The sequence below is a fragment of the Rutidosis leptorrhynchoides genome, chromosome 8, assembly GCF_046630445.1.
Source record: "Rutidosis leptorrhynchoides isolate AG116_Rl617_1_P2 chromosome 8, CSIRO_AGI_Rlap_v1, whole genome shotgun sequence".
NCBI lineage: Eukaryota > Viridiplantae > Streptophyta > Magnoliopsida > Asterales > Asteraceae > Rutidosis > Rutidosis leptorrhynchoides.
The window spans coordinates 120,302,123-120,327,010 of record NC_092340.1 but is presented as its reverse complement, the minus strand read 5'-3'; the positions used below and the strand labels follow the sequence as shown (position 1 = coordinate 120,327,010).

At 38.8% G+C, this 24,888-nt stretch overlaps 1 protein-coding gene across 1 annotated transcript; it reads left to right on the top strand.

Moving 5' to 3' along the window:
- Window positions 1-20,057: 20,057 nt before the first annotated feature.
- On the top strand, window positions 20,058-21,644 carry LOC139863781 (uncharacterized). The gene is made up of 3 exons (XM_071852389.1): window positions 20,058-20,176; window positions 20,395-20,685; window positions 21,281-21,644. Exons 1-3 carry the CDS (start codon window positions 20,058-20,060, stop codon window positions 21,642-21,644), a joined length of 774 nt encoding a protein of 257 aa, XP_071708490.1.
- Window positions 21,645-24,888: the final 3,244 nt, after the last annotated feature.

The window sequence follows — 24,888 nt, the reverse complement described above, 5'->3', positions numbered from 1 at the left end:
TTTGGAAAGCCGATTGTTACAAATAATGTTTTTTGTTGATGAAATGTATTTAATTGTGTTCTTTGTCAAATTACCTTTCTAACGATATAAGGTACGAGTTCTAAGTATTAGCGGTTTGCGAGTTATGCTTGAAAGTGTTATGAATTGAGACTTGGACATTTGAGACTGACCAGGTACCAGCTCCTGTGTATTGTCGCGGCGCGGCTGTAACACCCGAATATTTTATACGCGAGAAATGGATATATACATATATATATATGTATATACATGGGCATGGAGATATCAAAGTGTGTATAGATATACCTATATGGTTCGGGTTACGTATGTACACATGTGTGTATAGTTAGAACGAAGTACGCAGAGTACGTTAGAGTACGTGGCATGGATGTATATGCATTTGTGTATATATAGGGTGATGGATACACATGCATGCAAGGGTTGTTGGTTTAGGTCCACTTTGGGGTTTCCTAGAAGGGTTTACTTGCGTTAACAAGTCGGGATTGGAGCGTACGAGTGGATTTATGAGACAAGGGTTTGTTTAGATGAAAATGGGGCAAGTCGTGTGAATTGTCGCGCCGCGATAGGAAGGGTCGCGCCGCGGAGATGCAAGTGAAAAACGGGACAGAAGGAAGGTGTTTCTAGGTACCAGCTGCCGTTGTTTGTCGCGCCGCGGAGGGGCAGGTCGCGCCGCGGCCTGTCTGTATTCAGACTCGAATTTCAGCTCCAAGTGGGGCATGTTCAGGGGTAAATCCGTCATTTCGCACATGGATCAGATTGTGGGATTAAATCCCAGCCACTTATCACTTCTATTTCATTTTCTTTTCACTTTTCCTTCCATTTATCCTCTCAAAACATAAATCCTCTTTGGATTCAAGTGAAGATTTGGGGTTCAAGACTTGTGATTCGATCTTTGGCATAGTTGGAAAGTGTGTTCTCCTCGTTCTGGGCTACGTGGTGATACTAGTGGTAAGCTCTAACTCCGAAATTCGTTTTTGTGTTCATCATTCAAATTTAGGGCTTTTGATTGTATGATTCTTAGATGGAAGCCATTTAATTGTTAATTGGAGATTAACACCAATACTCGGGTTTATTGTGATTATTGGCGGGTTTTGGGTTTGGTGTGCAAGTTGAGTTTGAAAGACTTGTTAAATGGTGATTAATCACTAGTGTTAGTGATTATTGAGGTTTTGGTGATAATTAGGGTTCTTGAAAGTTGACTAATTTTGACTAGAGCCAAAATTAGGGTTGGTGGTGATTTTGACCCGATTGTGGATTTAGTGAGGTTTATAAACTTAAATGGATTAAGTTGAAGTACTAAACCAATTTAAATTGTGTTTTGGTGTTAAACTAGTAAATGGTGGGATTTTGACTTAATGGGTCAAAACTGGGATTTGGTGTCAAAATGGGTGAGACACGTGTTTAACACTTGTGTTCGGGTCTAATTGGCATATTAGGGCCATTATCACTTGTGTTAGTGATTATTGGTTAAGTTTGGGTGCGTTTTGTACTTGGAAGTGCATTTGGGTCGAATTTGCACTAAGTGTCGAATTGGGTTGGTTTGTAAACCCAATCTAATTGTGTTGTGGTCTTTATGATAATGGAATAGGTACTTTCCATTGGCGTGTTGCGGATTACTTGGAGGCTTTTCTCAAGACTTCAAGGTGAGTGTTAATATCCTATATGCATATGTATGTGTAGGATGGGTGCGGGTCGGGTGAAGGGGTTCTCGGTTATAGAGCTCACTTCTCATATAGGTGGAATTGTTGGACTTGTGTATAGGTCCAATTGGCACGGTTGTGTGTTTTGGTTGACTACCTTTGACGAGGTGCACACTTTGGGTGTACGTTATCACATGGGCGTGTGATGTGGATTATATAACCCCAATGGCGAAGGGTTAATTTTGTGAGTGGAATAATTATGCGTGAACGTATATAATGTATTTATTTGTGTGGTATGAATGTGGAAGTGTCGCGGTGTTCAAGACACCACATTCTAGGTAACGAGTAGTATTGTCGCGGTGCTTAAGACACTACTCCTTGTGTAATTGACTTGTGGGATTGTCGCGGTGTTTAAGACACCACAATGTCGTGAGAGTGGAAGTGTCGCGGTGTTCAAGACACCACTCATTGTATTGAATGAAGTGTGGATTCGTCGCGGTGTTTAAGACGCCACATCGTTGTAAGGGTGAGTTAGTCGCGGTGTTTAAGACATCACCCGGGGGATTAGTGATTACGCGGTGTGTAAGTAACACTAGTGGATGTTATGAACTCCAACGGACTTTCAAGTACCGTTCCCTTGTATGCTTGGTCGACCATGGTTATTGTGTTGTAAGCGTAAGCAATTATGTTAATCGTTATATATATAAATTGTATCCGTATGATGTTGTATTGTCGTGATGTAGCTAACCCCCAGGGTGTAGCTTATTGGCATTGTTCACATCGTTGTTGGTGAACTTATATTTTGTTGATGTACCTTAGCTCGTTGCTTAGTGATCCTACGGTATGCTAGTTTAGCTTGCCTTTATGCTTGGGTGCTTCGGTATGCGGTATTTGATATTTGTGTGGCGTGTCCATTTTATGCATATATATGTATGTAGTATATTCTCACTCACTAAGCGTTAGCTTACCCTCTCGTTGTTGATATTTTTATAGGTTCGCATGCTTGGCGGCTCGGGTAAGCTTGGGAATTAGAGATCTCGGCTAGGTTGCTTTAGAAGATCTTGCTTTTGGACTCGATTAGGATTTGGGTAGCGCAGTCCCAAATCACCATGCTCGGTTTTGTGTAAACGTAACTAGTCGGGTCATAATGATTATAACCGGTTTACGATTTAATTAATGAACCATTGTATTAAGGAGTTTAAATCATTAATGTATGTTTTAAGTTCGATGAACTTACTTTGATAACAAATACGTTTTGGAATATGTGTAACGGGACCTAAAGTATTATTTAAAGCATATTAAAAGGAAACATTTTTATGGGCCGGTTTTAATACGGGTTGGGTTGTTTCAAGTGGTATCAGAGCATGGTCTAAGGGATTTAGGTGACTTGAGATAGGTGCCTAGACTTAGACTTTTGTGTGTGCTTAATTTGTTGCGGGACTTGTAGGAGTACGGGTCGGAATGGGTTCTAGCTAGTGCCTTGTTTATAGGTTGACTAACGTTTATATTAGTAATGCGAATATTATTAATATTCTATTGTGATGTGATAATAATTCTCGCGTGTGTTTATATCGCGTAGAATTTTGTTTGTGTTTGCATATATCATCGAGCTAGACGGTTGTTGTACTAACGAGCCGATACAGCGTGTATGCGTAATAAGGACTTGCAAACCTTATTACGGGTGCAAATCGTGTCTAGCAAGTGATGTACGACAAATGTTTAGCAGGATGGGGCGGTGTTGTGCGTGTGATTTACACGTTCGTGGTCTAACCGCTTTGCATTCCTTAGAATGGAGACGGGAAATGGGATCGAGACGAACGACGCTGAGTTTAACGCTAGAGTTACGGCCGCCGTTGCGGGGCAAATGAGTGTGTTTCGAGAAGAAATGGATAGGAAGTATTCCGAATTTCGAAATGGTGGAGAAATGGAGCATTGTCTTAAGAGCTTCATGAGGACTAAACCTCCGATGTATGACGGGAAACCGGATCCTTTAGTAAGCACAACTTGGATCTCGGATGTTGAAGGGTGTTTTCGTACTATTGAATGCCCTCCCGAGAAAAAGACAAGACTCGCTACTAGTTTATTGCGGGGTAGGGCGAAGGATTGGTTGGATGGTAAGATTGATCTTGTCGGTGGTGAGCCGTTTATGGCATTATCATGGGACGAATTTAAGGAGGAATTCTTCGAGGAGTTCCGGACTTCAGCCGATTTGTCGGAATTGCGTTGTGAGTTGCGAAACTTGCAACAGGGTTCTATGGATTTGAATACTCTCAAGACAACCTTTATGGCAAAGGCTCGTTTCTGTCCGGAGTATTTGGGGAATGATCGTTTGTTGATGGAGGATTTCTATCGAACCTTGAATGATGACTTGAAGAATAAGATTAGCCGGGGTCACGCGAAATCGTTTGCGGAATTATTCGCCGTGGCTAGAGGTTTCGAGTCGTATTCACGATCAAAGAAGGGTGAACCTTCGAGCGAGAGAAGGGTTGTTTCGCATGGTGCTCCGAGTAAGAGGACTAAGGGTCCGAGTGTGAGCACGGGTGGTACACGGACGGGTATATTGGATTCTAGTGCGTCTAGATGTTACAATTGTGGCATAAGGGGTCACAAGTCGTGGGAATGTTCGGCACCAAAAGGCGATGGCATGGTGTGCTTCAATTGCCAAGAAGAAGGACATCGTAAGTCGGAATGTCCCAAGTTAGCGGGGACGGGGTCGGCAAGGAGACGTTAAGGTACGTTTCGTTTTAATAAATATGTCTTTTGATTATTTATTAAGTGTCGTTTGAAGTTGAGTTTATTAAATGCATTGTGTTGTGCATGTTATTGATATGGGTGACGTTCCTAATGAAAGTACCCTATGACGACGTTTTGATTGACGGGCGAAGGGCGTAAGACTTGGTGTAACCAAGCATTCCTTGATATTTGCAAAATGTTTCTACCAAGCCATGGAAATGGGTTGGTGTTCGGTTGTTAAGCGCGTGTTCGCTTTTGTGTTGAGGTCGATGAACCGTGAGGTTCGACGGGTGGGCTGAAACCCTTGGGATCGAGTGTTTTGAATCTCGATGTATGTTGGTAATGGAGTCTTTATGACGCGACATTAGGTGCCTCTTTTATACCTACTAGCGTGGTGTTCGACTCCGATTATGTTGCGGTTACATTGTACTTAGGGTACCGAAGTGAAATCCTTAGGTACATGAGTGACTAGGTGTAATTTGACAAACTAAAGCAATTGGATGATTGCGAAGGTATGGTTTGTGTAATCGTGGTACACTTTTTGCTCGAAGTGTTTAAGGATTGATTGAAATCCTTTGTGTGCTCAAGGCTGGAGCAAGATATGGTGACGGGTCGTGTGAGCCCAATCTTTGTAAAGTCTACCTTAGGTAGCATTGTACGGTTGTACGAGTTGTGGATATGGGACGTAGTTCCAAATGGGGGAGTTACACTCCCGCACGAGGAAGTTTTAGTGTGAGATTTTGGATGATGCTTTTGGTAGATCCGGAAAATGTTGTCGAGACCTGATTTTGGTCGATTTGTGGTAGATTACAATTTCGGATAAATTGTACTTATGGTTTGGATTTGAATTATCACCGAGGTGGTAATGTGGTAAATCTCGATTGAGAGATAATGGACGTGTTTGGCGAGCAAGGTGAAATCCTTCGGTTAAGGGAGGTGTGTGTCGGATTCTCTTCTAGAGAATAATTGTTTTGCGCCTATGTTTGATATAGGTGGTTCTTGCTCGTGTATGTGAATGGTTAGTGGTATCCGTTAGGATTCACTATGGCGTAGCAGAGCGCGATGTTACGCTACTCGTCGTTCGAGGCCAAAAGGGCGTTGATTGGTGGAGCATGACCTTCGGGGTCCGCTGACTTCATCATGGGAGTATGCGATTGGTGGAGCATGACCTTCGGGGTCCGCTGATTTCATCATGAGCGAGGTGTTATATCGGTGAAGCATGACTTTCGGAGTCCGTTGACTTCATCCGGTGTTGAGATTGGTGAAGCATGACCTTCGGGGTCCGCTGACTTCATCATGGGATTATTGATTGGTGAAGCATGATATTCGGGTTCGCTGACTTCATCATGGTAGTGAATCGCGTGTAGTTCGGATTCACTAAGGCGCGTGTGTTTTCGGCCAGCCTTCGTGTTGTGTGATCTGTCGGTTGTTTTATACACCGATGGTGGGGTCGTAAGGACCATGATGTTGATCTGTTGGTTGTTTTATACACCAATGGTGGGGTTGTAAGGACCGTGTTGTGTGATCGATCGGGTGTTTTTATACGCCGATGGTGGGGTCGCGAGGACCATGTGGTATGATTAGTGATGCGATAGCCGTGTTTCGCTCACGTGTTGTTACGGGTGTGACGATAGTCGATTTTGTACACCTTTGGATTTGGCGTTTTCATAGTCGTTTTGGGCGCTATCGGTTTTAGCCTTTTGATTATGATGTTACGGTAGTTGCGTATTGATCGTATCGCGCACTACAAGGGATGTTTAGTGATTGGTGTTATCCGTCAGGATTCGTTGGTTCGGTCTTCATCGTTTCGGATCGTTGACCTTAGGTTTGAGATTTGGTTGCTTTTAGCATTGTACTTGGTAATGGTACGTTAGAGGGTTGATATCTCGGTTCGAGATTTGGTTGAGTTTCCCGGTGTGCGGGATTGAGCATGGCTTTAATGCTCGGATGGTAACTTGATAACCGCGAGTGACGATTTTAGTTGTTAAAGGTAATTCATTGGAAAGAGTTGCCTAGGAAAGTCGGTTAGGACTTAAGTTGAGGACCGCAGAGTGTGGTTCGTTTGGTTAAGTGACAAGGATCACGAGGACGTGATCAATTCTAAGTGGGGGAGAGTTGTAACACCCGAATATTTTATACGCGAGAAATGGATATATACATATATATATATGTATATACATGGGCATGGAGATATCAAAGTGTGTATAGATATACCTATATGGTTCGGGTTACGTATGTACACATGTGTGTATAGTTAGAACGAGTGTACGCAGAGTACGTTAGAGTACGTGGCATGGATGTATATGCATTTGTGTATATATAGGGTGATGGATACACATGCATGCAAGGTTTGTTGGTTTAGGTCCACTTTGGGGTTTCCTAGAAGGGTTTACTTGCGTTAACAAGTCGGGATTGGAGCGTACGAGTGGATTTATGAGACAAGGGTTTGTTTAGATGAAAATGGGGCAAGTCGTGTGAATTGTCACGCCGCGATAGGAAGGGTCGCTCCGCGGAGATGCAAGTGAAAAACGGGACAGAAGGAAGGTGTTTCGAGGTACCAGCTGCCGTTGTTTGTCGCGCCGCGGAGGGGCAGGTCGCGCCGCGGCCTGTCTGTATTCAGACTCGAATTTCAGCTCCAAGTGGGGCATGTTCAGGGGTAAATCCGTCATTTTGCACATGGATCAGATTGTGGGATTAAATCCCAGCCACTTATCACTTCTATTTCATTTTCTTTTCACTTTTCCTTCCATTTATCCTCTCAAAACATAAATCCTCTTTGGATTCAAGTGAAGATTTGGGGTTCAAGACTTGTGATTCGATCTTTGGCGTAGTTGGAAAGTGTGTTCTCCTCGTTCTGGGCTACGTGGTGATACTAGTGGTAAGCTCTAACTCTGAAATTCGTTTTTGTGGTCATCATTCAAATTTAGGGCTTTTGATTGTATGATTCTTAGATGGAACCCATTTAATTGTTAATTGGAGATTAACACCAATACTCGGGTTTATTGTGATTATTGGCGGGTTTTGGGTTTGGTGTGCAAGTTGAGTTTGAAAGACTTGTTAAATGGTGATTAATCACTAGTGTTAGTGATTATTGAGGTTTTGGTGATAATTAGGGTTCTTGAAAGTTGACTAATTTTGACTAGAGCCAAAATTAGGGTTGGTGGTGATTTTGACCCGATTGTGGATTTAGTGAGGTTTATAAACTTAAATGGATTAAGTTGAAGTACTAAACCAATTTAAATTGTGTTTTGGTGTTAAACTAGTAAATGGTGGGATTTTGACTTAATGGGTCAAAACTGGGATTTGGTGTCAAAATGGGTGAGACACGTGTTTAACACTTGTGTTCGGGTCTAATTGGCGTATTAGGGCCATTATCACTTGTGTTAGTGATTATTGGTTAAGTTTGGGTGCGTTTTGTACTTGGAAGTGCATTTGGGTCGAATTTGCACTAAGTGTCGAATTGGGTTGGTTTGTAAACCCAATCTAATTGTGTTGTGGTCTTTATGATAATGGAATAGGTACTTTCCATTGGCGTGTTGCGGATTACTTGGAGGCTTTTCTCAAGACTTCAAGGTGAGTGTTAATATCCTATATGCATATGTATGTGTAGGATGGGTGCGGGTCGGGTGAAGGGGTTCTCGGTTATAGAGCTCACTTCTCATATAGGTGGAATTGTTGGACTTGTGTATAGGTCCAATTGGCACGGTTGTGCGTTTTGGTTGACTACCTTTGATGAGGTGCACACTTTGGGTGTACGTTATCACATGGGCGTGTGATGTGGATTATATAACCCCAATGGCGAAGGGTTAATTTTGTGAGTGGAATAATTATGCGTGAACGTATATAATGTATTTATTTGTGTGGTATGAATGTGGAAGTGTCGCGGTGTTCAAGACACCACATTCTAGGTAACGAGTAGTATTGTCTCGGTGCTTAAGACACTACTCCTTGTGTAATTGACTTGTGGGATTGTCGCGGTGTTTAAGACACCACAATGTCGTGAGAGTGGAAGTGTCGCGGTGTTCAAGACACCAATCATTGTATTGAATGAAGTGTGGATTCGTCGCGGTGTTTAAGACGCCACATTGTTGTAAGGGTGAGTTAGTCGCGGTGTTTAAGACATCACCCGGGGGATTAGTGATTACGCGGTGTGTAAGTAACACTAGTGGATGTTATGAACTCCAACGGACTTTCAAGTACCGTTCCCTTGTATGCTTGGTCGACCATGGTTATTGTGTTGTAAGCGTAAGCAATTATGTTAATCGTTATATATATAAATTGTATCCGTATGATGTTGTATTGTCGTGATGTAGCTAACCCCCAGGGTGTAGCTTATTGGCATTGTTCACATCGTTGTTGGTGAACTTATATTTTGTTGATGTACCTTAGCTCGTTGCTTAGTGATCCTACGGTATGCTAGTTTAGCTTGCCTTTATGCTTGGGTGCTTCGGTATGCGGTATTTGATATTTGTGTGGCGTGTCCATTTTATGCATATATATGTATGTAGTATATTCTCACTCACTAAGCGTTAGCTTACCCTCTCGTTGTTGATATTTTTATAGGTTCGCATGCTTGGCGGCTCGGGTAAGCTTGGGAATTAGAGATCTCGGCTAGGTTGCTTTAGAAGATCTTGCTTTTGGACTCGATTAGGATTTGGGTAGCGCAGTCCCAAATCACCATGCTCGGTTTTGTGTAAACGTAACTAGTCGGGTCATAATGATTATAACCGGTTTACGATTTAATTAATGAACCATTGTATTAAGGAGTTTAAATCATTAATGTATGTTTTAAGTTCGATGAACTTACTTTGATAACAAATACGTTTTGGAATATGTGTAACGGGACCTAAAGTATTATTTAAAGCATATTAAAAGGAAAAAATTTTATGGGCCAGTTTTAATACGGGTTGGGTTGTTTCAGCGGCAATCCTGGGTCGCGGCGCGACCTAAGCTGGGTTCAGGTTCTGACCTACATGTCAATTATATGAAAAATGTTTGGCACCCTATGGACCTCCGATTCACATGAGACTTGTTCTAACATGTTTATATATGAATAAAAACCTCAGAAAAATAGTTCGGGACCCGACCCGAACGTGTTGACTTTTTCGTTGACTTTGACCGACCAAAGTTTGACTTTTTGTCAAACTTAACCAAATGATTATGCAACCTTCCTAACTTGTTTCTATACTTGTATCTTGCATGAAACTCGACAATTTGATTCACATGCTACATAATCGAGTCGTAACGAGCCATAGGACTAATTGAACATCTTTGACCTATCGGGTTTACCGTTATTGATACGACCTATTTGTTTAGGTCAAGACTAGCACTATCCTTCGCACACGTTACTTTGTGAAGTACTTTTCATACGTGCACTCAAGCTGAGATCATAGTCCCATCTTTCAAACAACTTTTATGCTTTAAGCTATGGGATGAGAAACATATACGTATCATACTTTTACACATTGAACACAAGTACGAAAACGAACATTCCACGTACGGGTTTGAACGAAAATCCTCAATTCAATTATCATTAGTTACACTTGCAGGGTGTAAACGTGAACTTATATTATGTGATCACATGGGCTTGATGAGTCTCATTCGGACGGTTCGCTACCGTTAGCGGATGAAATATATTTTCGGGTCTAGTGTATGTTCTAACACTACGCAAAGGGTGCAAAACAGTTAAGTTTGATAATTGGGTGCCCGCGAAAAAAATAACAACTTTGGAATGCAAATGATTTAGATAATCATATTATATTAAATCTTGTGGTTCAAATGCAACGTTTACTAAAACACCTATGATTTCACCAACGTTTTCATTGACAGTTTTCTATATGTTTTCTCAGGTCCTTGAAAGCTACTTGATACATGCTTCCGCACTCTTTTTGATACTTGCTTGGATGTCGAGTATACATGCATAGTTGGAGCGTCTTTTGACTACTTTAAATTGTGTCGCATAGGTTTCATTCGTACGTTAAACATTGTAATGTAACTAGTCTTTTGAACTACATTTGTAAACTTGAAACATCCTTTTACTTATAAAATGAATGCGACATATTTTGGTCAAACGTCATGATAAAGACTTATGACCACGCAACGGGACCTAAGTAGTCGGCGCCGTCAAACATGTTTTGGTCGGGTCGCTACAGATGGTATCAGATCGTTGGTTGTAGGGATTTAGAGTTCATTGGTGTCAACCCCGAGTCATAGGGTACATTAGTGAGTCTAGACTACAACCGGCATATAGACTTGAAGTAGGAATTACTAGACTACTTGTACATTATACTCGAACTCGTCTATCATATCTAATTCTTATTCAATCTTAATCTCACGTTACTTGATTTAATTGACGCGCCACCTTAACTATATGAATTAGTGTTGAATGCACATATGAATTAAGGTAATATAATTTCCGAGATTATATTACGGTGACTCATACGAACATTCCGACATTATGACATAAAGAATTTAAGGCGAGTCAAGGAAAATTTCTCTCTATCCTTATTCCATATCACGGTTAGTATTATTAAGAATACTAATCAACGGTATTCTTGTGTTTTGAAGGAACAATGCCTCCTCGTCGTGTGCCTCGCCATGAGACTCCCGAACAAGCACTACAACGAATGATAGCCACCGCCATGGAAGCGGCCATGGCCGATCACTCCTCCAACAATAACAACAACCACAACAACAATCAAGGGGCCGGTAACTCAAGAGAAGGGTGCTCCTACAAAGCCTTCATGGGGTTCAAACCTCACACTTTTGATGGAACCGGGGGACCGGTTGTGCTCACTCGATGGTTCGAAAAAACGAAAGCCGTTTTTAGCATAAGCGGTTGTCGGGACCAAGATAAAGTCAAATATTCCACCCACACCTTTGCCGGTATCGCCCTCACGTGGTGGAACACGTACATACAATCGGTGGGTACCGATGAAGCTCACGCCCTCTCTTGGGCCGATTTAAGAGAAAGGATGATCGTCTAATTTTTCCATCGTGAAGAAACCCGAAAGCTTGAACAAGAGCTAAGAACTTTAAAGGCGGTCGGAAACGATCTCAAGGCCTACAATCAACGATACGCCGAGCTATCCTTGATGTGTCCCAACCTCGTGAACCCCGAATCTCAAAGGGTTGAACTCTATATGGATGGTCTTCCAAAGAGCATCAAATAAGGAGTGATGTCATCCAAACCCGCTAACCTACAACAAGCTTTGAACATGGCCCGCCAATTGATCGAAACGGTTGACAAAATCGTAGTTCCGGCACCTAAGGCCGAGGATAAATCGGGCGGCAACAAAAGAAAATGGGAAGCCCCCCAATCAAGCAACAACTACAACAACATCTTCACCAAAAAGCCTTTCACCTCCGACGCCAAGAAAAGTTATGGCAGAAATAAACCCTTTTGCAACAAATGCCACAAACACCACTATGGTGAATGTAGCAATCTATTTTGCCACCGGTGCCAAAGGAGTAGTCATGTAGCCAACGATTGTAGAAGTGCCGCCCCCGTCGCTCAAAAGGTGCCCAATGCACCAAAACCGGGTACTTGTTATGAATGTGGCCAAACGGGTCATTTTAGAAATGCGTGTCCGAAGAAGAAAGCCAACACCAACACACGCGGACGAGCTTTCAACATCAACACCGAGGAAGCCCGAGATGACAATGAATTAGTCACGGGTACGTTTCTCCTCAACAACACTTATGTTACTTGTTTATTCGATTCGGATGCCGATAAGAGTTTTGCATCCAAGACTTTGACTCATTCTTTTAATACTCCACCACTTCCACTAGATATCACTTATACCATTGAAGTGGCCAACGGAAAACTATTGAGTGCCGACACATATTAACGGGGGTGTACGTTAAACATTTTGGGTAATGAGTTTGAAATTGACTTGATACCCATGGAACTAGGAAGCTTCGATGTAATAATCGGTATGAGTTGGCTAGCCAAAACGAAATCTCACATCCTTTGTGATCTTAATGCAATCCGAATTCCTATCGAGAATGGTGAACCTTTGATCGTCTATGGCGATAAGAGTTGCACCGGACTCAACCTCGTTTCATGCATTAAAATTAGAAAACTACTCCGTAGGGGTCGTTTTGCGATCCTTGCTCACGTTAAGAAAGTCGAGTCCAATGAGAAGCACATCGATGAAGTGCCAATTGTTAGTGACTATTCCGATGTATTTCCCGACGAATTGCCGGGTCTTCCACCTCATCGACCGGTTGAATTCCAAATCGATCTTATTCCAGGAGCCGCACCCGTAGCACGTGCACCATATAGACTCGCTCCATCCGAAATGCAAGAATTGCAAAGTCAAATCCAAGAACTACTTGATCGTGGTTTTATCCAACCTAGCCATTCACCTTGGGGCGCTCCGATTTTGTTTGTTAAAAAGAAAGACGGATCCCTACGAATGTGCATTGATTATCGTAAACTAAACAAATTGACGGTTAAGAACCGATATCCTCTTCCTCGCATCGATAACCTGTTTGATCAACTACAAGGGTCTTGTGTATATTCGAAAATCGATCTCCGCTCGGGTTATCATCAATTAAGGGTTAAGGGGGAAGATGTCTCCAAAACCGCTTTCCGAACTCGTTATGGTAGCTATGAATTTCTTGTAATGCCATTTGGTCTCACTAACGCACCGGCGGTGTTCATGGATCTTATGAACCGCGTGTGCAAACCATATCTTGACAAATTCGTTATCGTGTTCATCGATGATATTTTGGTTTATTCAAAAAGCGAAGAAGAACACGAGGAACACCTCCGACTTGTGCTTGAACTTTTAAGACAAGAACGACTCTATGCCAAATTCTCCAAGTGTGAATTTTGGTTAAAGGAAGTTCAATTTCTTGGGCATGTTGTAAGTGACCAAGGTATTAAAGTCGATCCAACAAAAATCGAAGCCATTAGTAAATGGGAGACTCCTACTACTCCTACTCACATTCGTCAATTCTTGGGTCTCGCCGGATACTACCGTAGATTCATCAAGGATTTCTCTTTGTTTGCTGATCCTCTAACCGCTTTGACTCACAAGGGAAAGAAATTCAATTGGGCGACTGAACAGGAATCTGCATTTCAAATCTTGAAAACAAAGCTAACCACCGCTCCTATCCTGTCACTTCCCGAAGGCAATGACGATTTTGTTGTGTATTGTGACGCCTCGAAACATGGTTTTGGGTGTGTGTTGATGCAACGAACGAAAATCATTTCTTATGCTTCTCGAAAACTCAAAATTCATGAACGAAACTACACGACACATGATCTCGAACTCGGAGCCGTTGTCTTTGCACTTAAAATGTGGAGACACTATCTTTATGGAACCAAGAGTACTATCTTTACCAATCACAAAAGTCTCCAACACATCTTCGATCAAAAGCAACTAAACATGAGACAACGAAGGTGGATTGAAACCTTAAACGATTACAATTGCGAGCTTCGTTACCATCCCGGTAAGGCAAATGTAGTAGCCGATGCCTTAAGTCGAAAAGAAAGAGCGGTGCCTCTTCGTGTCCGAGCTTTAAACATCACCATCCACACCAACCTTAATAGCCAAATTCGGGTAGCCCAAGATGAGGCTCTCAAGGATGAAAACGTTTCACACGAGCTCTTAAACATCCTAGTCTCTCGATTCGAAACTAAGGAAACCGGACTCCGATATTTCGCCGGAAGGATTTGGGTGCCTAGTTATGGGGACCTACGAAGCCTTATTTTAGATGAAGCCCATAAGTCACGATACTCGATTCACCCCGGTGCCAATAAGATGTACCACGACCTTAAAGAACAATATTGGTGGCCGAACATCAAAAGGGACGTAGCTACTTATGTTGCCAAGTGTTTGACATGTTCCAAAGTCAAATCCGAACACCAAAGACCATCCAGGTTACTTCAACAATCCGAAATCCCGCAATGGAAGTGGGAAAGAATAACGATGGAATTCATCACCAACTTACCAAAAACGACGGGCGGTTATGATACCATTTGGGTTATTATTGACCGTCTCACCAAATCCGCACACTTTCTCGCTATGAAAGAAACCGACAAAATGGAGAAACTTGCACAACTTTACATAAAGGAGATCGTAGCTCGACACGGTGTACCTTTATCGATTATCTCCGACCGAGATGGCCGTTTTGTTTCTAGATTTTGGCGTACCTTGCAAGAAGCGTTGGGAACGCGTTTAGACATGAGCACCGCATATCATCCCCAAACCAATGGACAAAGTGAACGCACAATTCAAACCCTAGAGGACATGTTATGGGCTTGTGTGGTGGATTTTGGAAAAGCTTGGGACAAGCACTTACCTCTCGCCGAGTTCTCTTACAACAATAGTTATCACGCGAGTATTAAAGCCGCACCTTTTGAAGCGTTATATGGCCGAAAATTCCGTTCTCCTCTTTGTTGGGCCGAAGTAGGCGACATACAAATCACCGAACCCGAACTCATTCACGAAACCACCGAGAAGATCGTTCAAATCCGAGATAGGCTTCGGACGGCCCGGAGTCGTCAAAAGTGCTACACCGACAAAAGACGCAACGACCTTGAATTTCAAGTCGGTGACCGCGTCATGTTAAAAGTCGCACCTTGGAAGGGTGTAATCCGTTTTGGGAAACACGGGACGTTAAATCTGCGGTATATTGGTCCTTTCGAAATCTTGGAGCGTATTGGAACCGTTGCTTATCGTTTAGATCTTCCACCTCAATTGAGCTCCGTTCATCCTACCTTCCATGTATCTAACTTGAAAAAGTGTCTTGCCGAGCCCGATATCGTCATCCCTCTCGAGGAACTTACTATTGATGAAAAACTTCATTTTGTGGAGGAACTGGTTGAAATTGTGGACACCTCCGTCAAGACATTGAAACAAAGTCGAATCCCGATTGTCAAGGTTCGTTGGAATGCCAAAAGAGGACCCGAGTTTACTTGGGAAAGGCAAGATCAAATGCAAAAGAAATACTCTCACTTATTCCCGATTCCGGAAACGCAAAATTTCGAGGAAGAAACAACAACTACTACGTCTACTTAAATTTCGGGACGAAATTTCTTTTAAGGAGTAGGTAATGTAACATTCCGCCTTTTTCCGTTTACTTTTCCGTTTAACTATTTAAAGTTCGTTATATGATTATGACATCCCTCGTTAATACGCATTTTAAAATATCTCGTTTAGGTAATTCACGCACCCGCAACCGAACTAGAGGGACCATTGTTGCCAAGAGATCAAATAGGTGACTAGGTCAACTAGTCAACCCTTCACTCTCATCCATTCATTAATTCCTTTTCTTTTTCCTTTTTCTCTAATACTTTCACCAAATCTCTCAAACACCACTTCAAGGATTCATCATCCAAATCAAATCGAGCAAGCATCCATCTAAACAAATTGCATATTCGGAATCCTCTCATCTTCCTCTTCGATTCCATACCGATTTCATCAAGTTTGGGTAACTTTTTAAAATCACTAGATTTGGTGTTCTTGATGTTTTTAACTTATAAAGTTGTTAATTAGTGTCTATGGCTCAAGTCTAACATGAATATATGATTAATATGTTCGACTTTGTTATTTGAAGTAACTAGCATGAACATAAACTTTGGTGTGTTTGATTTGGTGATTTGGTTGTTTGAATGATGTTAAATATCATAAATGCATGTATTAAATGTGTTCCTAACATCACTAGCTTCAATTTCATGTGTAGGTTGCTTGAGAAAACTCCATAAACTTGATTAGTGATTTTGGTGAATTTGGGTTAGGGTTTGATAAGCTTGAAATGAATATTTGATGCATTGAATGCCATGAATTATTGTTAATAAGTAGTTAGTTGTATTGTATGCTCGATTACCTACAAAACGGCATGTTGTATGTATGCATTAAATGCCCGAATCATAAATGTGCACTTATCAAATTTGAGTATTAAATGTGTGCATTAATTGATCATTTACTTTGGAAAGCCGATTGTTACAAATAACGTTTTTGGTTGGTGAAATGTATTTAGTTGTGTTCTTTGTCAAATTACCTTTCTAACGATATAAGGTACGAGTTCTAAGTATTAGCGGTTTGCGAGTTATGCTTGAAAGTGTTATGAATTGAGACTTGGATATTTGAGACTGACCAGGTACCAGCTCCCGTGTATTGTCGCGGCGCGGCAATCCTGGGTCGCGGCGCGGCCTAAGCCGTGTTCAGGTTCTGACCTACATGTCAATTATATGAAAAATGTTTGGCACCCTATGGACCTCCAATTCACATGAGACTTGTTCTAACATGTTTATATATGAATAAAAACCTCAGAAAAATAGTTCGGGACCCGACCCGAACGTGTTGACTTTTTCGTTGACTTTGACCGACCAAAGTTTGACTTTTTGTCAAACTTAACCAAATGATTATGCAACCTTCCTAACTTGTTTCTATACTTGTATCTTGCATGAAACTCGAGAATTTGATTCACATGCTACATAATCGAGTCGTAAAGAGCCATAGGACTAATTGAACATCTTTGACCTATCGGGTTTACCGTTATTGATACGACCTATTTGTTTAGGTCAAGACTAGCACTATCCTTCGCACACGTTACTTTGTGAAGTACTTTTCATACGTGCACTCAAGCTGAGATCATAGTCCCATCTTTCAAACAACTTTTATGCTTTAAACTATGGGATGAGAAACATATACGTATCATACTTTTACACATTGAACACAAGTACGAAAACGAACATTCCACGTACGGGTTTGAAGGAAAATTCTCAATTCAATTATCATTAGTTACACTTGCAGGGTGTAAACATGAACTTATATTATGTGATCACATGGGCTTGACGAGCCTCATTCGGACGGTTCGCTACCGTTAGCGAATGAAATATATTTTCGGGTCTAGTGTATGTTCTAACACTACGCAAAGGGTGCAAAACAGTTAAGTTTGATAATTGGGTGCCCGCGAAACAAATAACAACTTTGGAATGCAAATGATTTAGATAATCATATTATATTAAATCTTGTGGTTCAAATGCAACGTTTACTAAAACACCTATGATTTCACCAACGTTTTCGTTGACAGTTTTCTATATGTTTTCTCAGGTCCTTGAAAGCTACTTGATACATGCTTCCGCACTCTTTTTGATACTTGCTTGGAGTATACATGCATAGTTGGAGCGTCTTTTGACTACTTTAAATTGTGTCGCGTAGGTTTCATTCGTACGTTAAACATTGTAATGTAACCAGTCTTTTGAACTACATTTGTAAACTTGAAACATCCTTTTACTTATGAAATGAATATGACATATTTTGGTCAAACGTCATGATAAAGACTTATGACCACGCAACGGGACCTAAGTAGTCGGCACCGTCAAACATGTTTTGGTCGGGTCGCTACACATTTGGCCTGCCCTGGTTTGCTGAATTCACTGAATCGTAACCTGATTTTTTGTCTTTCATCTTTTTCGCTGTAAAATCTTCGTTTTTGCTCCGATTCTCGTAATTCTTTTTGCGCCGTCTTCGTAGTCACTTGTTCTTTAATTTTAACCAGCGAAGCGGGTATTTTGGCGTTAAAGTTTGGAACTTTATTATTTTTGGGCCTTAATACCAAGGTGAAAACGTGACTATTTAGCCGATATCATGGATGTTCTCTGTCAACCATCAACCATCGCCAAAACTGAAAACATCATTACAAACCACCATCGACCACCACAACCATTGAACTATGTTTATTGTGGAAGGTCATGTCACACTGTAATTCAATGTTTCGAGCTCATCGGTTACCTTAAATGGTGGAACAAACAGAAGCATAATAAAGTGGTGACGACGGTAGCAGAAGCAGCCGGTGGCTACAATAAGGTTACTGGCAACAGCAACCCAAGATCCAACAATCGGTCAACTCATAAAGCAACAAGAGGTATCTCAAACTTTGATTTACCTCAAAAATCGACCAAATGGGTGAAGGTTAAACCTTCAAACCCTAATAAATCGCAACAATCGATCAAAGTGATTAGGGTAAACCCTAATCACTGTAAATTGACCAGAGTCAAAGTGGCTAATCACAATCGTTTCAATTGCTTACATGAACTGATGAGAGAAGAAAGGGAATTAAAACCCAATCTTTAATCAGAATCATCCCAAACGACTAAAGAGAACAAGAACACCAGAGTAAAATGGATGAATTCCATTCCTCCTCAAACGGCCGCAAAGGGAGAGTTGAAAAAATCTCACCCATACCTTCAATCAAACTTAATTTCAGAGAGATTGAGGGAGAAGAAGGATACGGTTGAGAGAAGCAATAACCCTAATTTAGGTGTTGATGTTCACGATCTGGTCAAACCAACTATAAAAAGAAAATGGGGCCGTTTGAATAAGAAGAAGAAGGCCCATAATAAACAAGCCCAAGAACCCTTAATCTTTAAAGAACAAATTGGGCAGGCCCAAATACCAAACCGGTTTGATAAAACAAAACAGTTTAAAATTCTTTTTTAGAAAATAAAATCTCTTATGGAAAAATTAATGTTGTCACAAACAAAACAAAAAGTAAGAAATGGATTTTTGATTGTGATGCTTTACTTCCAAGTCTTTTTCCATCCAATGTTACCTTAAATTGTGAAACTTGTATTTTGGCTAAATGTCACTGAAGTACTTTTAAACCTAGTAAGACAAGAAAAGATGTAACTTTTGCTTTAATCCATTCGGATGTATGCGGTCCTGCACCGGTTATTGGAGGAAAAACTTCTGGTATTTTGTCCTATTTATTGATGACTATTCACGCATGACCTACTTTTTAACTCACAAATAAAAAGTATTTGAAAAAATTTCCCATTTTTTTAAAATGATACAGACCCTATTTAACAAAAATATACAAATCTTAAGATCCGATAATGGGCGTGAGTTTGTCAATACCTCAATGAAACAATTTTGTGAAGATAAAGGGATTATTCACCAAACATCTTGTGCTCATACTCCCGAACAAAACAGAGTATCCGAACGAAAAATCGACTACTTTTAGAAATGACAAGAGCGTTATTAATTAAATCCAAGGTTCCGAAGAGTTTTTGGCCAAAAGCTCTTGCTTTCGCTACCTATCTTATCAACCGTTTACCCACTAAAATTTTAGGCACAAAAACTCCTAAAGATATTCTTTCCCAATTCCATACCCTTCCGACTTCATTTAACATTGAACCTCAGATATTTGGGTGCTCAGTCTTTATCCATATTCCAAAACATGAGCGCACCAAACTTGATTCATGTGCAGAAAAATATGTCATGGTTAGATATGGAATAAACCAAAAAGGATATCGGTGTTATAGCCTGAAAAGACGCCATGTTTTTACTGCAATGAACTGTGACTTTGTCGAAACCGAATACTTTTATAATACCCAACTCACGAGTGAGGGGGAGAAAGAGGATGATGACACTCTAAGTTGGATACAATGGACACCTAATCCCGAAAATATCCAAATACCAATACCAAGTCCCGACAATATCCAAATACCAATACCAAGTGCCGACAATATCCAAATTCCAACACCAAATCTCGACCATGTCCAAACATTAACACCAAATCCCGAGATACCAAATACTACAACACAAGATTCTGAACCTACCGAAATCTCCTCAAATATTGAACATTCAATTCCAGAGGAACAAAACAATCCAACCCCTGATGCCACCAATGAAACCACATAAAGATATGTCTTACCACAACGAACCAACAGAGGAGTACCATCAAAACGATACTCTCCATAGAAAGAAGCTCAAAGGTCAAAATGCCCCATTGTCAATATTGCACAATGAAACCTATCGAGTGAGGTACAAAAATTCAATTCCTCTTTATACTCTGAAGAAATTCCAACTAATGTTGACGAAGCAATGAGATATGAGAAATGGAAAAAAGCTATGGAAGAAAAGATTGAATCACTTAAGAAAAATGACACATGGAAAAAATGTGTTATTCCTCAAGAAAAGAAACATGTAGGGTGCCGATGTGTATTTACAATTAAATGAAAACCAGATGGTACCATTGATAGATACAAAACCCGTCTTGTTGCCGAGGGATATACTCAAACCTATGGAATAGATTATTCTGAAGCCTTTTCCCCGGTTGCAAAGATTGATACTATTAGAGTTCTCTTCTCTATCGCTGCAAATGTAGACTGGCCACTTCACCAATTTGATGTAAAGAATGCTTTTCTCCATGGTGAATTAAAAGAAGAAGTTTATATGGAAGCCCCACCAGGATTTTCAGGAAACTTCAATGATAGGGAAGTTTGCCGACTTAAAAAATCTTTATATGGGCGAAAACAATCTCCACGGGCTTGGTTTGGGAGATTTGCTTTATTTATAAAAAATATGATTTCAAACAAAGTAACTCGGATCATACTCTCTTTTTAAACGAATTACATGCTTAATCATTTATGTTGATGATATGATAATAACAGAAAATGATAAAGAGGAAATTTCTAACTTAAAAATGAACTTATTTAAAGAATTTGAAATGAAAGACTTGGGCAGACTTAAATATTTTTTGGTGATTGAGGTATTACGATCCCAACAGGGAATATTTATCTGTCAAAAGAAGTATATTCTTGATTTTCTTGCAGAGATGAGTATGATTGATTGCAAACCAGCTGATACTCCAATGATTCCAAATCAAAAGCTATATATGGAAGATGAAGCTGATGTTGCTGATAAAGGGAAATACCAAAGGATGGTGGGAAAACTCATCTATCTTGCTCACACTCAACCAAATATAGCACATGCAGTTGGAGTTGTGAGTCAATTCATGCATCAACCACAGGTTCACCATATGGAAGCTGTAATGAGAATCATCAGATATTTGAAGAAAACAGCGGATCATGGAGTTGTTTTTAAAAGACATGGATACCTAAAGACTCAAATATATACATATGCAAGCTGGGCTGGAGAAAAAGGGGATAGAAAATCTACATCCGGATTCTTCACACTTGTCGGGGGTAATTTAGTTTCATGGAGAAATAAGAAACAAAAGGTTGTCTCACTTTCAAGTGCCGAATCAAAATTTAGAGGAATAGCCAAAGGAGTAGTCGAGGCCTTATGGATCAAGAAGTTACTAACGGAGATTGGTTTTCCACCACAAGAAGCTATTCAAATCATGTTCCACAATGAAGCAACAATCACTATTTCAGAAAACCCCATTCAACATGACCGCACTAAGCATGTTGAGATTGATAGACATTTTATCATAGAAAAGTTAGATGGCAAAACTATTTCACTTCCATCAATCAGATCAGAAGATTAGCTTGCTGACATCCTCACAAAGTCAGTCAACGGAAGACTATACAGTGAAGTTCTTGGCAAGTTGAATATTTGAAACCCCAATATTCAACTTAAGGGGGGAGTGTTAGTAGGAATGGCAATGGATCGGATATGGATCGGGTGGTCTCATATCCACATCCATATCCATTTAATTTTTTAAATCCATATCCATATCCATATCCATATCCATTTAAATATAAATCATCCATCCATATCCATATCCGTTGGATTAAGCGGGTTAATGGATATCCGTTAGATGTTAAGTATTTATAAAGATATTTATATTTTGTAATGAAATTATCAAAGGATATTTAACAAATCTATGTAATATATGTAAGATATGTGAATTTAATACTAGTTATATAGTTATATCTTCATAATTTATATTATTGATAACATTTTAATAGTTTATAGTCTACATGTACAAGGATATGTAAATATAAATGCATATATTAAAAGAAATATGTATATATTTATACGTATATATGTATTTCAGGTGGTAATTGGATATATCCGTGGATGGTAAATTGACATCCATATCCGATCCACTAATGTTTCACATCATCCATATCCATATCCATATCTGTTTATCATCCATTTAGATAATCCATATCCATGTAAATGGATTGGATCGGATGGATATCCAATGAATCGGATATCCATTGCCATCCCTAAGTGTTAGAATGCAGCAACAATGTCAAGTTACCATTTTAGGTAATATGACTATCGGGATCAAAAAGTAGTTTCATCATTTCCAATTTGAGGCATGTCACAAGATTAGCTAACCTCCAACATAACAGGTCCAACAGCAGCAAAAGCCAGCATAGTTTCCTCAATTGTAATGGGGCTTTCAAAAGTGTATTGGAGTCATCCCAAAAATAGAAATAGCCGTTAGTTCATTTGTATATAAGAACACTTGTTGATAAACACTTAGAATACAATTTAGATTGTAACAATTATTTATAATCAATAAAAATCGATCATATTCTTATCAAATTATCATGTCATGTGTGTATATTATTTTACACATATATTTGAGATATATATAAATGTAAATTTAGTGATTTTGTGGGCTACATTTGTCAATATTGTTGTACGTCTTACCCTGTTTTATTTTATTTTAAATTACTCAGTACCCTGTTTTATTTTAGAGGGATGATTCTCACACATTGTTTTTTGATCTTCACACACCCTTTTACCTATTATTAGGGAGGAGTTCAAGTAAATTGGTGTGTGAGGATCAAAAAACAGTGTGTGAGAATCATCCCCCTTTATTTTAATGCATCCTATTTTATTCTAAAGTATTAATTATTATTATAACTATATTTTAATTTTATTTTATTTTATTATTAATATGGAAACACTACTCTTGATAGATACATACATATGAATTCATTGATTATTATGTAGAAATGTTAAAACCCTGGTAACATGATTTATTTTGTTTAACAGAAATATCGGCATCATCCGGAACGAAATTAACTACCTTTACGATCATTTACCACACACACGTTAGTGGGAAACCGTATTGAGGAAAAGCCCCCAAAGAATTGAACTAGCGATTTGGGCATTGTTAGGGATTGACTAGGGACCTCATGAAATCCAGAATTATTGAGGTACCATTCGGCATTGCCTACTTGGTTCGTAACATGATTTCTTAGTTGACATCTCAATATTCTCTTGATAGATAAATCGTAGATACAAACTTCATTAGCGTTACATTTTGAATTAGCTAGAAAAGAGTTCTAAAATAGTTATGAAAAAGAAAAACAGCTAAACTACCTAAATATGACTAAATATAGTTTGTTCTTCGCTGGTAATTCACACCAAATTTATCTAATATGTTTTTGGCGAAAAGTCATAAGTGTATTTTAATAAAACATGAATATATACAATTTTTATGGAATAGTAACTTGGTTGTTTTAATCTATGTTTATATCCTATACATTACTCTATATAATAGAAATAACAGCATATCCTTGTGAAGTTCTTCAAAAACTCATTATATTATGTTACGAGTATCTATATCTATATCTATATCTATATCTATATCTATATTTTATTATATAAAGCTCGTGACAATAATCTTACATGTCAATTCCTGCTTAATTCATGTCACGTGTCAACTCCTCCTTCATTATTAATATATTAATATATAAATATAATATAAAATATAATATTTTCATATATAAATATTCGTATATGTTTCCAAATCCTATTCCTACACATAATTATAATTATTATAATATAAATAATAAACAAACAAGTATATATATATATATATATATATATATATATATATATATATATATATATATCACATATTATAATATAATTTTAATATATATTATATTTACACGTATATATTTACATATATATAAATATCCGTATATGTTTCCAATTCCTATTCCTACACATAATTATAATATAAATAATAAATAAATAAGTATATATCACGTGTTTACTATAATATAATTTTAATATATATATATATATATATATATATATATATATATATATATATATATATATATATATATATATATATATATATAAAGATCAGTAATCCACGTGTAGGTAGATTAGTTTTGTATAAAATTATTTGTTTTCAATTCATCCATATCATATTTTGTGTCCATGAACACACACTGAAAAGTTTATACCATTTCAAGGAACAAAAATCTATCTATTTATATTGAAATTTATTAAGATCTATTAGTTGATTTTACTTAAAATTAGTTAAATATATATATCAAGTGATTATAAAGTTTTACGTAGGTATATCAATTTTTTTTTCGTTTATTTTTCTTTGCTGGAGGATGATCTAAGTTATTATATATGTTTTTCAAGGTCAAATTTGGTAGAAAAATAATAATATAGATATATGATGGATGGTACATATGAAGAAAGAAGAACATGTGGTATTGAATATTATATATTGGCAATATAGGACAATATCTAATGTTGAGATGTTGGAATAATCTATGGCGTCAATTTAGCTTAAGAATTAAGTCTCGGGTAAACAATTATCATGTTGATCGAATATTTCATATAGAGCATTGCTCTTCAGGAAATAAATATATATATATATATATATATATATATATATATATATATATATATATATATATATATATATATATATACATAGGACATTAAGTCTTATCAATACTTAGTGAAACAGTGAAACATATATTTTGTATGTTTATTTTGCTACTTATCCAGTT

Excerpts from the sequence above, each read along its gene's own strand:
- LOC139863781 (XM_071852389.1), top strand. The coding sequence starts at position 20,058 with ATGTCTTACCACAACGAACCAACAGAGGAGTACCATCAAAACGATACT. Across the intron at positions 20,177-20,394 it reads AATGAAACCTATCGAGTGAG|ATACAAAACCCGTCTTGTTG; the intron begins GTACAAAAATTC and ends TACCATTGATAG. Across the intron at positions 20,686-21,280 it reads AAACAATCTCCACGGGCTTG|CTGGGCTGGAGAAAAAGGGG; the intron begins GTTTGGGAGATT and ends TACATATGCAAG.